At 46.5% G+C, this 16330-nt stretch overlaps 2 protein-coding genes across 2 annotated transcripts in view; both read right to left on the bottom strand.

Annotated features, from left to right (window-relative positions):
• The window catches only part of LOC136624366 (oocyte zinc finger protein XlCOF22-like), a 48479-nt gene extending 33248 nt beyond the window's left edge, over positions 1–15231 (bottom strand). Inside the window, exons 1-6 of the mRNA XM_066598331.1 lie at positions 15172–15231; positions 8102–8234; positions 7541–7720; positions 7328–7451; positions 7181–7245; positions 6708–6810 (exon numbers count right to left, since the gene is read on the bottom strand). Of these exons, the coding sequence (XP_066454428.1) occupies positions 6708–6810; positions 7181–7245; positions 7328–7451; positions 7541–7720; positions 8102–8179 (550 nt within the window). The 5' untranslated portion in view covers positions 8180–8234; positions 15172–15231. The remainder of the gene's footprint in view (positions 1–6707; positions 6811–7180; positions 7246–7327; positions 7452–7540; positions 7721–8101; positions 8235–15171) is intronic.
• Positions 4049–5373, bottom strand: LOC136624447 (zinc finger protein 300-like). The gene has a single exon (XM_066598426.1). The coding sequence runs from the start codon at positions 5341–5343 to the stop codon at positions 4372–4374; it is 972 nt and encodes a 323-aa protein (XP_066454523.1). The 5' UTR covers positions 5344–5373; the 3' UTR covers positions 4049–4371.
• Positions 15232–16330: the final 1099 nt, after the last annotated feature.

Genomic DNA, 16330 nt, shown 5'->3' with positions numbered 1-16330 from the left:
TTCTCACCCCCTCTTCTCCCTATCCCCTTCAAAAGGTCCAGAAAAGCAAAAACCTAGGCTCTCATCATCTTACTCCTCACAAAAGAGCACTATGCCTGAAGATGATGACTTCATTTCAAATGTCCCTATGTCTAAGCTTACCAGCCATAGATGACTTTAATAAAAATATGATTCTAGCACTGAGGGGATCGCTACAAAGTGATATATTTCTTCATCATTTAGTAATTCCCTGCAGGAGCTAGGAGAGCGTACTGATCTTGTTGAAAGTAATTGATGTTCACTATGCTTTAGAAGAAGAGGTATCTTCTATAAAAAAAAACAAAATGGCGGACCTGGAAGATAGAAGTAGGAGGAATACTATTAATTTATCAGCGATTCCTGAAAATTTTGCCAAGTCTGATCTAAAGGACTATATATCTAAATGTATGATGGCGCTACTTCCAAACAGCACTGAGCAGGAATGCATAATTGATAGGGCGCATAGACCGATATTTCTGTCATAAGCGGTCACAAGCGTTCACTTTTTTTATATAGTCCCTGAATAGTCCCTATTCATCCATCCATTTATACACGGATTTAGCTTCAACTAGGATCAGAGGCATAACTTGAAGCTTCTGGGCCCCAATGCAAAACCTGTAACGGGGCCACCAACTATAATGCTTTACTCATAGTACTGGGCTCCCTATATGAAGAAGAGAGGCCTTATGGGCCCCCTAAGGCTCCTGGGGCCCGAGTGCAACCGCATCCCCTGAATCCTCTATAGTTACTCCCCTGACTAGGATCCAAAACAGATGGGCTTTCTTTCCTGTCACTATAACACTAAGATCAGCCAATGTACCCGACACAAAACTGCTTATCCACAAGGACAATGATCTTCACATTATTGCGACATCGGCAGAAGGGGGAAAAAAATTTTTTAAAAAAAAGGGGGAATCCCGATCCTGGGGGAAAGAAAATCAAGCCGCGGTCCTGCCTCAACCAAAAAACACCCCTGAGATTCTGATCTCATGTCCCGTCTACTTGAAATAAGGCAACCTAACATCTGTATGCGGTGCAGATGCCGCTTAGCTGCTGGTGCTCTTTCAATGCAGCTAATTAAGGAGGCTGAAAATTCTCAGGTGAACTTTTCCCTCTCCCCTCCAATAGTATACAGGTGTTAATACCGGCTCTGCTAACTGCTTGGTTCTTGTTTTTTATTTCTCAGTTCTGCAGACATGACTACCAAATATGTCCAGCTACAAGGGCGATGCATAAGAGGTCAGTTTTCCGGTATTGAATGTTTGTTTTAAATGCTATGTTTGAAATCTATGTCGCCAAATTGCCACCACCAAGATATCAAGCTATTCCTATACCTGTGTTAGGGATATTCCAGGGACCCCGATGATATGTTGCCGAGTTCCAAATTAGTATGTTATTTCAGTCCAGGAGAAGTCAATGACTCAGACATGTAGCTTTATTCAAAGAATTCTAAGTTTATTATTGCAAACATAGAGCTTTTATCAGGAAGAAGGAGGAGCCTACATGGCTTTGTGCCAACGTTGTACATAAGGTCTCATGTGAAACTATTAATTCACGTAAGCAATTTTTCATTCTCATGTGAAACTAATAGAACATTTCCACAAAAACTTGTAACATAAACAGAAGACTAGAAATTTCTGAAAATGGTCTACATTTCTCATGAGATAACTGAACAAGCTATATTTCGTGAGAATTGCTGAGATACCAAAGAATGGCTGCGCACCCAGAGGAATCCTCATCCCAGCTGGAGAAGAGAATTAGGCTAAAGTTCACAGTTCTGTAGGCAGAAAGGAGACAAAATGGAGCAACAGAGCCTGGGTCTTCACACCTGTATTATGTCAAAATTACAAAAAAAAAATCAGGACAATTCAGAAAGGAAAATTGATAATACGTGGAGATTTTAACATCATTCCTGACAAGTCAATTGACTCCATGGCTAGTCTTAGAACCTCACCCACAGTACACCCTTGGCTCCATAAAGAAAGCTTACATGACCGTTTTAGATATCTTGATTTTTAATCTAAAGAATATACATACCATTCTTCAAATCACAAAACTTTTTCTCATATAGACCTTTTCCTGGTTGACAGATGGACTCTACCAATAATCCAGTCTTCTGATATAGGTTCAACTACTTGGTCTGATCACACGCCCATACACTTTATGATGGGTTTACACGGGATGAATGTCAGGCAAATGATGCCTAACACTCGTCCCTGTGTGTCCTTGCTCCTGAGCTACTATCGCTGGTTCGCTCACAGAGCGGTCAGCAGGGGGGCGGGGCGGCAGCAGAAGATTTCTCTCCTTTCGCTCCCCTACTCCTCTCCTTTAACATAATACAGCGGCTGTTCAGTACATGCAGTCTGAAGATAATCTACGGTCATCTATGTGTATAAATATTTTATTCCTTGGTTCCTCTGAAGTAACCATGACTTCATGAAAATTTTCCGTGTGAACAAAAGGTAAACAGCTGTACTAAATTAACTCGGGTGAAGCCGGGTATATTAACTAGTTTAGGTATAAAGCTATGTTACCCATTATCGAATATACTGTCTGTAAACCTTAGGTCCTTTGCTTCTGATTGTTTAAAGAGAGCTAGAGTGTATGGGGTAATGGAACACTCTTGGTTTGGGAGGATTGTTTTGTATAGAATGTTATTACCAAAAAATTTATACTTTTTCGGTACCTTAACATACCCAATCCCACATTCAATTATATCAAAGTTCCAAAAACAACTAATGTGCTTTATTTGGAACAATAAGAGGCCTAGAATAGCAGCCCAGATTCTGTTCCAACACCGTAAACCAGGTGGACTGGAATTACCAAATGTATACTCGTACTATCAGACTACTACATTAAATCAAATTACCTATTGATTGGTTGACTCCCAGTCGGTAACTTGGGGCCTTATGTAAAAATATCTCAATAAAAATAGGTCATTGGATTCCTTTCTCAAAGCTTCCATGATTGGCATTCTCCACCCAAAAATAGCTCCGTTCTTGAGCCTTCAAAATCTGTCGCCTCCTATGCTCGCAATCCTACAGGTCTGGAATTTATTTGTATACAAACTTAAAGACTCTACAGGGAAACAATTCCTTGAACTATCTCTGAAGACACATACTTTATCTAGGACTTGGGTGTTGGAGAATGGAGTGGTTGGGAATTAGATATATATCTGACATTATGGAAGAGGGGGGGGTTGCTCTCATTCGACAAGATTAGTTTGGGTTGACTACTAGCGAACTTTACTCCTACTACTAAATAAAATCTTTTTAACATGAGTTTCATACGGAGGCTTTCCCCTTTCTGGATACTTCGGGGCCCTCTTCTCCAAATGTAGCACTTCGCAAAACCCAATGACAAGGACATTTAATAAGGTTCTATCAAGGGATATGGGAGACTCAAAGAGAGTTCATTTGATGAACTGGGAATCAGACTTGAAAAGAAAGTTTTCTCAATCTCAGTGGCTGAAATCCTTTGAGTGGGCTGATAAATCCACCCTATCTGCTAGCCTTCTACAGACTCAATACAAAGTTCTAAGGAGATGATATTATACTCCCACCAAACTAGCAAGAGGATTCCCTACAGTAAGCAGAGAGTGCTGGAGAAACTGTAGCCAGGAAAGCACTCTTTACCACATTTTCTGGGAATGCCCACATGTTCAAAACACTCTGGAAAGATGAATTTGGGTACATTCAAAAAATAATGGCCATTTACATAATAAATTAACTCACAGTCAGCACTCTTGTTGTTGGAGAGTGACCTTATTCCTAGACTATAACGAAGGTGGATGTCATTTCTTGTTGACAGCGAATCTTATAATAGCTAAAAAATGGAAATCATGCCCTACCCCTTGTATCAAAGATTTACTAGAAACTAGCTGACCACTACATATATGAAAAAATACATGCGAAATCCAACAATAGACTGAATAGTTTTAATTTCATGTGAAATCCATGGGGCCAATTTATGGCATCAGTTTGATATTGTTATAGGAGGATTCAAATTTTGTTTTATATTTGCTAAGTCCTAATAACAAAATATAATCCAACATAAATGTAGAGGCAACACGTAATATGATTCCATGTGACTCTGTACACCGATTGATTTAGCCTAACCTTCCTCGATGTGATTTGGCATAAGGTCCGGTCAACTTTTCTTATACGATTTACAGTTGTAACGATGTATACAGTATTGTGATGCTTACATTTATGCTCTGAAAATTCAAATAAAAATAATTCGAAAAAGAATAGGAAAATTAAAAAAAAGAAAAAAAAGAAAATGGTTTCTTCCCTGACGATTTAAGAAAATGTGATTTTTTTGGGTTAAACATTTTTCAAATACAACGTATTACTATGGTTTCTCACTTGTGTGAATTTTCTGATGTCCAACAAGATAGGATTTAGAATTAAAGCCTTTCCTGCTCTCAGAACATGAAAATGGGCTCTCCCCTGTGTAAATTCTCTGATGTCTAAGAAGTAATGTTTTTCTATTAAAACCTCTCCCACATTCTGAACATGAATACAGCTTTTCCACCATGTGAGTTCTCTGATGTTCAACTAGGTTTGACTTTTGAGCAAAACATCTCCCACATTCTGGACATGGAAATGGCCTCTCCCCTGTGTGAGTTCTCTGATGTTTTACAAGATTATGTTTCTGGGTAAAGCATTTCCCACATTCAGGACATGAAAATGGTTTCTCTCCTGCATGCGTTCGCTGATGTGTAAAAAGATTTTCTTTGGAGTTAAAACATTTCCCACAATCTGCACACGAAAATGGCTTCTCACCTGTGTGAATTCTCTGATGTCTAACAAGAGCTGTTTTTCTATAAAAAGCTCTTCCACATTCTGAACATGCGTACGTTTTTTCCCCCATGTGAATTTTCTGATGTTCAACAAGATATGCTTTTTGAGTAAAAGATTTCCCACATTCTAGACATGAAAATGGTTTCTCCCCCACGTGAATTCTCTGATGTACAACAAGATCTGATTTGTGGACAAAACATTTCGCACATTCTGAACATGAAAATGGTTTCTCCCCTGTGTGAGTTCTGTGATGTTTAATGACATGTGATTTTTTTGCAAATGACTTCCCACATTCTGGACAGGAATATGGCTTCTTCTCTGTGTCAACTCCTTCATGTTCAACCTCTCTTCCATAAATTCCATGTTGCTTACTAGTCTGTGATGAATCAGAAGATGGAACCTGTTTAGAAGGATCAGATGACAGATCTTTGCTGTGAAGGGCTGAGGATATATCAGGAATAGTGGCAGGCTCTTCATATGTATCTTGTAGGATATCATGTTCTTCCGCTCTACAATCCATTGATACCAGATGTCCCTCTGAGCTCCTGGTGTCATCTGCCATCAATAAAACGGATTTTAATATTTTTGAATGTTACAATTATGTTTTATGACATTACTATATTAAATATTCAGAAAAATTTAATTATTAAAATTATTTCCCATTAACAGTAGACACAATAATTTGTGGAGCACCTAATCTGACAACCATCCTTAAGTACCACTCATTTTAGACCATGAACTCTTCTGCATTTTGCATCTCTATTGAAATGGAGTACTTCCGTATCGTAGGACGTGTTCTGCGCTGATTTCCTCTTGCGGTGATGGTAATTTCCTACCTCCAGCAGGCGCTCTCAGCTGCTGCTCTTATCCGCGGCTCATGCAGCTTGTAAGGTTACAGAGCGCAGGAGCCGTACGAGCCGTGAATTAGAGCCGCCAATGCCCCCTGCTTCAAACTGCCCTGTACTGCACCCCAACTACAGTCTGCTGTTCATGTGCTGCTGACCGGGGAATAAAGACGCTTCTAGAAGCCGGGCACCACCATTATTAGTAGGCACACATATGTTTGTAGCCATTCACTAACCCAGCTGACTGTTATTTGTACCAAGATGTGGAAAGTCCCTACTGAGCATGAGCAGTAACTCTGGTTTCTCAGCAAAAAAGAAGAGGAAACATTATAAGGGCTCAGTCACATGGCTGGATACGCAGAATTTTCACAGACAGCAATACATATAAAAAAGGCTCATGTGAATAAACCAATTCAAATCAATGGGTTCTATTCATTCCATTTCACGTACATAATACAAAGTGTGGACGCGCCCTGATGGTAATTGCACATGTGCAAAGGCACTAATGGAGGATGGAGTGACTAATAAATGATGTTGCCCAGGGCGGACGTAACCTACAACCAGAAAAATTGCAAAAAGGAAAGACCTGGAGTACTTTGTACAATACTGCTCCTTTCTTTATAGTACATTGGGTCTCAGCCGGGAGCAGACGCGATGTGAGGAGAAGCTGAATGCAGCATGGAGATGACTTCTTACACGGCGCCTGCGGCCGGACTAAAATACTAGAGGAAAGAATATAATTATCACCATGTATTCCAGGATTAATAGTAAACTATAATGATGACTGATCTGTACCCGTTGCAGAGTGCAGGAACATAGTGATCTGTTAGCCACAGGATTAGGATCAGCATATGACCCTTTGTGCGAGGACAACAGGAGGAGCACCGGCAGAGCTGCACACAACGACTTCCGGCAGACTAATGACCAAACTGTCAGTAACCCTCCATGAGGGGCCGACTCCATATGTACTATGGCTGAATAAGGGAATATACAGCTAAAAACCCCGACAACACAGACTCTTCTCTACATGTAGTCTCACCTGGGGGGTCATCTGTAGGGATCTCCTCCTTACATGGCTGATTCCCCCTCACATGTGTCTCTGTAGCATCAATAGGGATCGGATCTTCCTCCAGTTTCACCAGCTGTGAAATAAATATTGTAAAAGTCATCACACAGTTGGAGAAGTCGTGTGGGAGGTTTTATATGGCCAGAAAAGGTCATTAATTAGTATGAGGAGCCGGAATTACATGACAGCAGTAGTGATCTGGGCCAAATAGCTGCAGGTCTCCTGTATAACTCCAACCTGTTGCTTCTTTATTCCAATCAGAAGTCTCCAGAACCAGAAAATAGTGATAAGATGCGGAGATCTAATGTCTGCGGTCGGCTGTAATCCTGCCATCTCCAGCTTTCTCATTACACAAGTATCAGTCATATAATAAGACTGAACACAAGACCTTCCCAGCCGTCCTACAGACCAGAGGGAAGATTTCATGAGACCTTCTCTCCATCTACCTGATCATCCTGTGGAAGAAGAGGCCGGGGACATCTCTCCGCTGCTGTTCTCTTACTGGATCTACCTGCAGAAAACACAGACAGCCACTGAATTCATTCTCTACATACAAATAATAAAGGCCGTGTGGATTTAGTCCTATCTATTACCTGGTGATAGGGGGGGCTGGTGGTCCTCCATCATGACGTCCTTGTACAGATCCTTGTGTCCTTCTAAATACTCCCACTCCTCCATGGAGAAATAGACAGTGAAGTCCTGACACCTTATAGGAACCTGACAACACAATGATACCGTCATCACCCAGACACGTTATACCGCCATAGCGTTACTGTATAATGTCCCAGCATTCCCAGCAGCGTCACCTCTCCAGTCAGCAGCTCAATCATCTTGTTGGTGAGTTCTAGGATCTTCTGCTCATTGATCTCTCCCAGTATCAGGGGCCGAGGTGGAGGCCCTGTGATTGGGCTCAGGGGTCTTCCCCATCCATCAGACACCGGGGCCTGACAGCCATCACTAGAAGTCTTCTTCACTACCGTGTAATCCTGTTTATGGGGAGATACATCCATAAATATCCCTACAGACATTCCCAGAGTCCTTCATGTCTCCAGTTATATCCATGTGTTACTAAGGTTCTGTTCCCATCTGTGTCATTAATTTATTTGTTCTACTCATCGAAACAGAACAACAACATTGGCAGAGTGTCGGATCTGTTATATGGCCGACATCAGCAGCACCCAAGAACCCCATTGCCTTATAATAGATTTGTTGGGTATCTGTTGTTTTACCAGCAAAACTGCCCAGCCGGCTCTATTATTTTCCAGCATTTATGACCTAATCTGCAGTAAATCCTCTGCCGTAGATGTGACCAGAGACTGACAGAGATAAGAATGATGGAACATGACGTCATCCCCAGAATCTCTCACCTCTCCTGTAAGCTGGAAGAGTATCTCTAGGGTGAGGGTGAATATACTCTCCGCCATCTTGTCCCGGTTCCTCTCCATCCTTGTCGGGTCAATCAGGATAATTATCTGATATAGAAGATATCAGCCGAGGATCCTGAATGGGAAGAAGACGAGACAATGTAACATCATCCAAACCCACTGCAATAATACAATTACTGGAGAGAATAACCTGTAGGCCTTCTGTTCTCTCTTTATGCTGGTTGGATCAGGAGGTGAACAGTTTGTCAGGGCCGTTCCTCCATGTTGAGGGTCACAGCATGTCACACCTCAGCAGATCAGGGGCTACCCCGGTGATGTCAGTATAAAGCAGTAGGGCCTCTTTCACACTGGCGGCAGCAATATCGCAGCTGTGTTCTGTGTGATAGTGCTGCGTTTTCTCACGGAGATATCACGATTTTGTACCCCTACAGAGTCGCACAACTTTGTAGAACTCTTTTGCTGGGATTTTCATGAAGTCCTACCTCGAAAATAAGCCATTGCTCCATAAATAAAAAAAATCAATACATCACCCAACAGCCGCTGTCAGCTCTGCCGCACGTCTCCTCGCAGATCCCTGGCACACTTGTTTGTAGTCTTCAACCAACGCTTCCTGGTCAGGGGTTCAAAAACCCCGCCTCCAGGAAGCGCTGGCTCTGATTTGTTCTCGAGCACCATGGTTCAGCCTATCAGAGCCAGCGCTTCCTGGAGGCGAGTGTTTTGAACTCGTGACCAGGAAGCACTGGTTGAAGGCTACAAACAAGTGTGTCAGAGACCTAGGAGACATGCAGCGGAGCGGACAGCGGCTGTTAGGGGATGTATTGATTTTTTTTTTTTTCAATGCAGCTAGGATTTATTTTAGGGACAAACTGTAGGATTTCCTACTGTAAAAGTCGCATTGCACCGTACGAAAACTGTGTTTTCATGCAATGCAACAGAAGGCTCCATAGGGAAACATGGGGTACAAAACATTGCAAATCGCGCCTGTATAGAGCACGCCATGATTTTGTTTTCTCGCAATGTAGCAGCCTACAAAACATAACTAACGTGAAAGAACCCATTGAAAAGCAGGAGCTTCACATACATGTGATTTGTAGCGTATCGCATCACAAGAAAATCATGAGATTTTCTCGCCCATGTGAAAGCGGCCTAAATCTAGAGGTCAGACAGCGACTTCCCAAGTCCTCTCACCTGGCATCACAAGAGTTAATAAATACGGATCATCTTGGAGCTTCAACAATAAAGGGAAGTCAAGGTGGGACACTAACTGTCTGTATAGATTCCGCATATAACACATGTGGATTCTGCCACAGATTAGTCACGATTAGTCACAGACCTTTTAGTACAATCAGTAGAAAACCCCCTGTGGATAATCTGCCCTGCATGGCTGCGTCTTTATTGGGATTGGCCAGGTTTAGAGAAACATGGCTGCTTCCCTCCAATAACAGAGCTGCGCCGGCCCGCGGGTTGTGTCTGGGATTGTGGCTCAGGTCTATTGCAGTGAATGAAACACAGGGGCAATACCAAACACCACCAAAACTCATTGGGGGCAGCAGCAGGATGGGAAGAGCGTGCGGGGGCGAGTTGTGGTTATAAGAAGTCTTTATGGTGGTCCGGGCCTAGATAGAGAAGGGATATTACTGGGAAGGGTCACTTATGGGCACCATTATTGGGAAGGGTCACTAACGGGTACCATTACTGTGATTGGACACATAGGTTGTAGCCAAGTTCAAAAAGGGATGTGTTCTAATGTTAAAAACTTTGCCGCACTAAAATTGTGCTTCGTTATTGTTCAAAAGTTGAAAGTTGGACCTTAGATGTGAAGAAAGACTAAGGCCTTGTGTCCACTAGTAAGACTGATTTAGTAAATCCGTGCGGCTGTCCCACATGCGTGATCTGCGCCCATAGGGATGCATTGGACAGCCGCAGGTAAGTAAATACCTGCGGATGTCATTTTTCCCTGCTGCACGGATCGTATGTGCGGGAAATCACACGCAGCATGCTCCATTTTCTGTGACTTTCCCGCACGGACGGCTCCCGCAGGCTTCCATTGAAGCCTGTGGAAGCCGTCCGTTTCCGCAGCACACCCGCAGTGAATTTCTGCTCTGCCATGCGGGAATGCAGGAGTTAAAAAAACAAAAAGAGAGAGCGCAGCGCATGCGCACGGCGCGCTTCCGGCGTGCCAAGCACATCCGCCGGGCCAAAGAAAGAAGATCCACCCGCAACGGAGAGCAGATCCGCAGCGTCCAGACAGGTAAGTAAATTTTATTTTCAGGCCTCATGTCTGCGGGAAAGGAGGGACCCGCTGCGGGACTCTGCATGGAGAATTTGTGGGGACCCCAATTTCCCAGTGGACATGAGGCCTTAGGCCTCCCTAACACAGATGTTTTTGTACAGCGTTTAGCGCAGGCTTTTCAGCGCTGTACTAAACTCCTATTCCTTCCAATGAGGCTGTTCACACAAGCGTCAAAACGCTGCACTTTGACAGCGATGCATTTTCTATCTTTGGCCGTTTTCAGTCCTGCGTTGCCCACTGAAATAAATGGGCAGCGGTTTCAGCGCTGCTGAAACTTCAGCACAACTTGGTACCACGTTTTTGGAAACGCTAACTGCACTAGCAAAAAAAAAAAAAGCAATCCTCACCTAGCTGGTGTTGTCTGGCACTCTTCAGGGCCATCCTGGCCACTTGTCAAGCCGACAGAGGATCTTTTGATAGTGAAATCCCCGCCTCCAGCGAGAGATTGCTCTGATTGGCTGAGTGACAGCCGGGTTAGCCAATCACAGCCAGCGCTGGATGCACCAATCTCAGCTATCAAAAGATCCTCTGCCGGATTGACAAGTGCCCGGCAGCCTGCTCGAAGGTCCAGAGAGCAGCGGTAGGCCTGACGGTACCTGCAAGGTGAGTGTTGATTTTTTTCTTCAGCATCCTTGGCTACATTTTCAACTGTGCAGGCATAACACTGCCGAAACCGGGTGGAATCTGCAGTAAATGCAGTAGTGAAAACGCTGCATTTCTGAAACCGCCTGTGTGAGGGAAGCCTAAAAAAGTGATTCTGAAAAATGGATGAAATCCGGGCTACATACTACGGCGCTTGTACATCCATCACTCCCCACAGATTTCACCAGACGTTTCCCATCTGTGGAGCGGATGAGGGCCGAGAGCACCGGGTTATGTGAACATGCAGATAGACCCAGAGACTAACATTAGTACCTGTTTACTGAGAAAGAGAGAAGGGAATATTGGTGACCAATGTGTGAGAGGGGCTGAGAAGTAACAGCCGTCCTCTGCCACACGGGGAGCTGCGCACATTCACTACAGAGAAGGGAATATTGGTGACCGATGTGTGAGAGTAGCTGAGAAGTAACAGCCGTCCTCTGCCACACGGGGAGCCGCACACATTCACTACAGAGAGAGAAGGGAATATTGGTGACCGATCTGTGAGAGCAGCTGAGAAGTAACAGCCGTCCTCTGCCACACGGGGAGCCGCGCACATTCACTACAGAGAGAGAATGGAATATTGGTGACCGATGTTTGAGAGCGGCTGAGAAGTAACAGCCGTCCTCTGCCGTACGGGGAGCCGCGCACATTCACTACAGAGAGAGAATGGAATATTGCTGACCAATGTGTGAGAGCAGCTGAGAAGTAACAGCCGTCCTCTGCCACACGGGGAGCCGTGCACATTCACAGCATAGAGAGAAGGCAATATTGGTGACCAATGTGAGAGCTGCTGAGAAGTAACAGCCGTCCTCTGCCACACGGGGAGCCGCGCACATTCACAGCATAGAGAGAAGGGAATATTGGTGACCGATGTGTGAGAGCGGCTGAGAAGTAACAGCCGTCCTCTGCCACACGGGGAGCCGCGCACATTCACTACAGAGAGAGGAGGGAATATTGGTGACCAATATGTGAGAGCAGCGGAGAAGTAACAGCCGTCCTCTGCCACACGGGGAGCCGCGCACATTCACTACAGAGAGAGAAGGGAATATTGGTGACCAATGTGTGAGAGCGGCTGAGAAGTAACAGCTGTCCTCTGCCACACGGGGAGCCGCGCACATTCACTACAGAGAGAGAAGGGAATATTGGTGACCAATGTGTGAGAGCGGCTGAGAAGTAACAGCCGTCCTCTGCCACACAGGGAGCCGCGCACATTCACTACAGAGAGAGAAGGGAATATTGGTGACCAATGTGTGAGAGCGGCTGAGAAGTAACAGCCGTCCTCTGCCACACGGGGAGCCGCGCACATTCACTACAGAGAGAGAAGGGAATATTGGTGACCAATGTGTGAGAGCGGCTGAGAAGTAACAGCCGCCCTCTGCCGCACGGGGAGCCGAGCACATTCACAGCATAGAGAGAAGGGAATATTGGTGACCAATGTGTGAGAGCGGCTGAGAAATAACAGCCGTCCTCTGCCGCACGGGGAGCCGCGCACATTCACAGCATAAAGACAAAAATTAGGATTTTCAAATTCCTCCTCAAACTCTAAAAAAAGCCCATAAAAGTTAATCAACAGGTTTTCTCCTCACAAAATGGCGCCATTCAAAAATATAACTCGTCCTGCAAAAACAATCTACGTGTTCGGGCGAGGACAAGGTCCTGAAGGGGTGAAAGGGGTTTACCGGGACATAGAAAAAAAAAAGATGGTGGTTTTTGGGCTTACTGATTGCAATAGGCCACTGAAGAGAATAAGCCGCACAAATACACGGGCTCTTCTGTGTACTTTTTGTGTGCACAAGTGAAATATCTGCGTATTTGCGATTTTTGATCGTGTAGATAGATGGCGTATTTACACAACCGAGATACGCTTACACTCATGGGAATGAGCCCTTAACCCCTTAGTGACCAGACCAAATTTTGGAAATCTGACATTTGTCACTTTAAAATAAAATAACCCCTTAAAAGTTTGCATATCCCAGGGATTCTGACACTGGCTTATCGGCACAGATTTTACTTCATTTAGGTGGTAAAAATAGACTGATAGGATTTGTGTATATTTATGGAAAAGAACCAAAATTGAGAAAATTTTGAAAAAAGTTAGCATTTTTTTTTCACATTTTCAACTGCAATATCTCAAATATGTGCAAACATACTGTACAAGTTTTTGATAGGATATATATCTCCATCTGTTTACTTCATTCTGGAAGCACATTTGAAAAACTACATTTTTTAACCATTTAGGAGACGTACAAATTTACTGTTAAAGGGGTTGTCCAGGAAAATACTATAGATGACCCATCAACGCGAGCCGTGCCTGCAGTTACTAGCGCCGGCCACTACACAAAGGTCAGCATGGAGGCTTCTGTTCTGACCACTGTGTTATTGCAGCACTGAGAGCTTGTGCCCGCTCAGCTGACCAGTTGGGGTCCCGAGCGACGGAGCCCGGCCAATCAACTGTTGATGACCATTTCACTTGATAAACACTTTAATCATTAAAATTTTGAGGAACATTTTGTTTTCCTGCACCAAGCCAAGATTGCAAAGGCTCAGAATAATAGATACCCCCACAAATGACCCCATTTTAAAAACAACACCCCCTACTGTATTCACTGAGGGGGTCAGGAGTATTTTAACCACACAGTCTTTTCCAGGCGTTAATACAATTTAGAGAACTAATAAAATGTAATATACTTGTAAATATGTCAATATTGCCCATGAAAAGGAGGATTTGCACCCCAAAAAGGATCCCCCTGTTTGTCCTGTGCTCAGAAACATACCCATTGTGGCCCTAATCTTATGTCTGTATGCACAACGGGGCCCAAAATGAAAGGAGCTGGAAGGTGTTTCAGGCCCCATTGCCCACTTGTAGAGCCCCATGAGCTGCCAAAACGATCTAGTACCCCCACAAAGGACCCGAATTCATCTAGGGGTGTACTGCGTATTTTGACCCCAAAGTTTTTGAATGAATCTAAGCAAAGCAGAAGGAGGAATTTTTTGGCAATTGTGTCATTTGAAAAACAGCTTTTTTGTACAGTGTACATATGAATGAAGATGTTCACCCCCAAATGGATCCCCCCGTTTGTCCCGTGTTCAGAATCATACCCCTTGTGGCCCTAATCTACTTACAGCACACATGGCTAGGCCCATAATGGAAGGAGCACCTGTTGGATTTCAGGGCACAAATGAATGAATTCCAGGCCGCCTTTCGGCATTCCCTGAATCTTAAGTAATGCTGTAACCTGTGCGATTTGTCTGAAAATAGGGGTAATTATGGGATGGGCACATGGGGCAATAACATCGGGTATCCCTCCTCCTCTCATGATTTTTGGGGGGTATTTCTTCACCTCCGCGGCAGCGATGGGTGTAAAGTGGTGTCTGTGAGCCTCCGTAAGCTTGCCGAGGTGCGGCGGTCTCACACAGAAGGCACTGAACAAGCTGCTCCTGGAACTGCAGGAAGGCGAGCGTTCCCGGGGCTTCTTGTAAATTACGTATTACAGGTAGCGGTCTGAATAACGCCGGGCTCACACGGCCGGATGGGGAATCCAATTCTGTGAATGAAGATCCCGTTTCACCTCCCCTCATTTTTTCCTGGCTCTGTAGAGTGAAGCCCAGACAGCCGGGAGGGGAAAACACAGAATGGGGTCACTGAGGGGAGAAGCTGACTGCTCCCCTGTGGCGGCGGCTCCCGTCCAGCGCTGCAGCCTCAGTGCGGCCGCATGGAGCCGGGAGAAGCGGCCGGCGGTCATGTGCCGCACATTGTGTCCGTGAGCGCTGAGCCCCTCACAGCGGCCATAGAAGAATCCCCCCTGAAGCCTGTGAGGGGGGAGCACCACGGGGCCGGCCGCCGCTTCTTCCGGGCTCCGTGCGGCAGACATCAGGGGGCGGAGCTGGACGGGAGCCGCCGGGAGAACATTCAATGTGGCTTCATTTTATGTCCCAGAAAACCTCTTTAATGAGAAATTTACCCCAGAAATCCTGCGAGCCGCGTGACCCTGTGTGCAAGAAAACCAGCCAATCACAGCGCAGCTTATAGCACTACCTGCTCCTCAGGAGAGCTGCGCTGTGATTGGTTGCTATGGGCCTCTATAAATCTGTCCCCAGTGCTGGTGACCCCACATACCTCCACCTGCAGCCGGACAGGAGCCGTGGGGTTGTTCTGTGCTTACAGGACCTGTGATGATGTCACCGTCATGTGATCAGTGTGTGGGAGGAGACAAGAGGTCACATGACCAGGTCTCTCTGCATGCGGAGGGCGGGGCAGGACTCTGCTGTGTGAGGATGTATTCACAGAGTGGATGGAGCAGAGCTGAGTGTGTGTGAGACGGAGGAGCAGAGCCGAGCGTGTGCGAGATGGAGGAGCGGAGCTGAGTGTGTGCGAGACGGAGGAGCGGAGCTGAGTGTGTGCGAGACGGAGGAGCGGAGCCGAGCGTGTGTGAGACGGAGGAGCAGAGCCGAGCGTGTGCGAGATGGAGGAGCGGAGCTGAGTGTGTGCGAGACGGAGGAGCGGAGCTGAGTGTGTGCGAGACGGAGGAGCGGAGCCGAGCGTGTGTGAGACGGAGGAACGGAGACGAGCGTGTGTGAGACGGAGGAGCGGAGACGAGCGCGTGCGAGACGGAGGAGCGGAGACGAGCGCGTGCGAGACGGAGGAGCGGAGCCGAGCGCGTGCGAGATGGGGGAGCGGAGCCGAGCGCGTGCGAGATGGGGAGCGGAGCCGAGCGCGTGCGAGATGGGGAGCAGAGCCGAGCGCGTGCGAGATGGGGAGCAGAGCCGAGCGCGTGCGAGATGGGGAGCAGAGCCGAGCGTGTGCGAGACGGAGGAGCGGAGCCGAGCGTGTGCGAGACGGAGGAGCGGAGCCGAGCGTGCGTGCGAGACGGAGGAGTGGAGCCGAGCGCATGCGGGACGGAGGAGTGGAGCCGAGCACGTGCGGGACGGAGGAGCGGAGCCGAGCGTGTGTGCGAGACGGAGGAGCGGAGCCGAGCGCGTGCGAGACGGAGGAGCGGAGCCGAGCGCGTGCGAGACGGAGGAGCGGAGCCGAGCGCGTGCGAGACGGAGGAGCGGAGCCGAGCGCGTGCGAGACGGAGGAGCGGAGCCGAGCGCGTGCGAGATGGGGGAGCGGAGCCGAGCGCGTGTGTGAGACGGAGGAGCGGAGCCGAGCGCGTGTGTGAGACGGAGGAGCGGAGCCGAGCCGAGCGTGTGTGTGAGACGGAGGAGCGGAGCGGAGCCGAGCGTGTGTGTGAGACGGAGGAGCGGAGCGGAGCCGAGCGTGTGTGTGAGACGGA

This window comes from Eleutherodactylus coqui, chromosome 4, assembly GCF_035609145.1.
Source record: "Eleutherodactylus coqui strain aEleCoq1 chromosome 4, aEleCoq1.hap1, whole genome shotgun sequence".
Taxonomy (NCBI): domain Eukaryota; kingdom Metazoa; phylum Chordata; class Amphibia; order Anura; family Eleutherodactylidae; genus Eleutherodactylus; species Eleutherodactylus coqui.
Note: the sequence above shows the minus strand (reverse complement) of the source record. Positions and strands in the feature narration are given on the sequence as shown.

Excerpts from the sequence above, each read along its gene's own strand:
- LOC136624447 (XM_066598426.1), bottom strand. The coding sequence starts at position 5,343 with ATGGATTGTAGAGCGGAAGAACATGATATCCTACAAGATACATATGAA.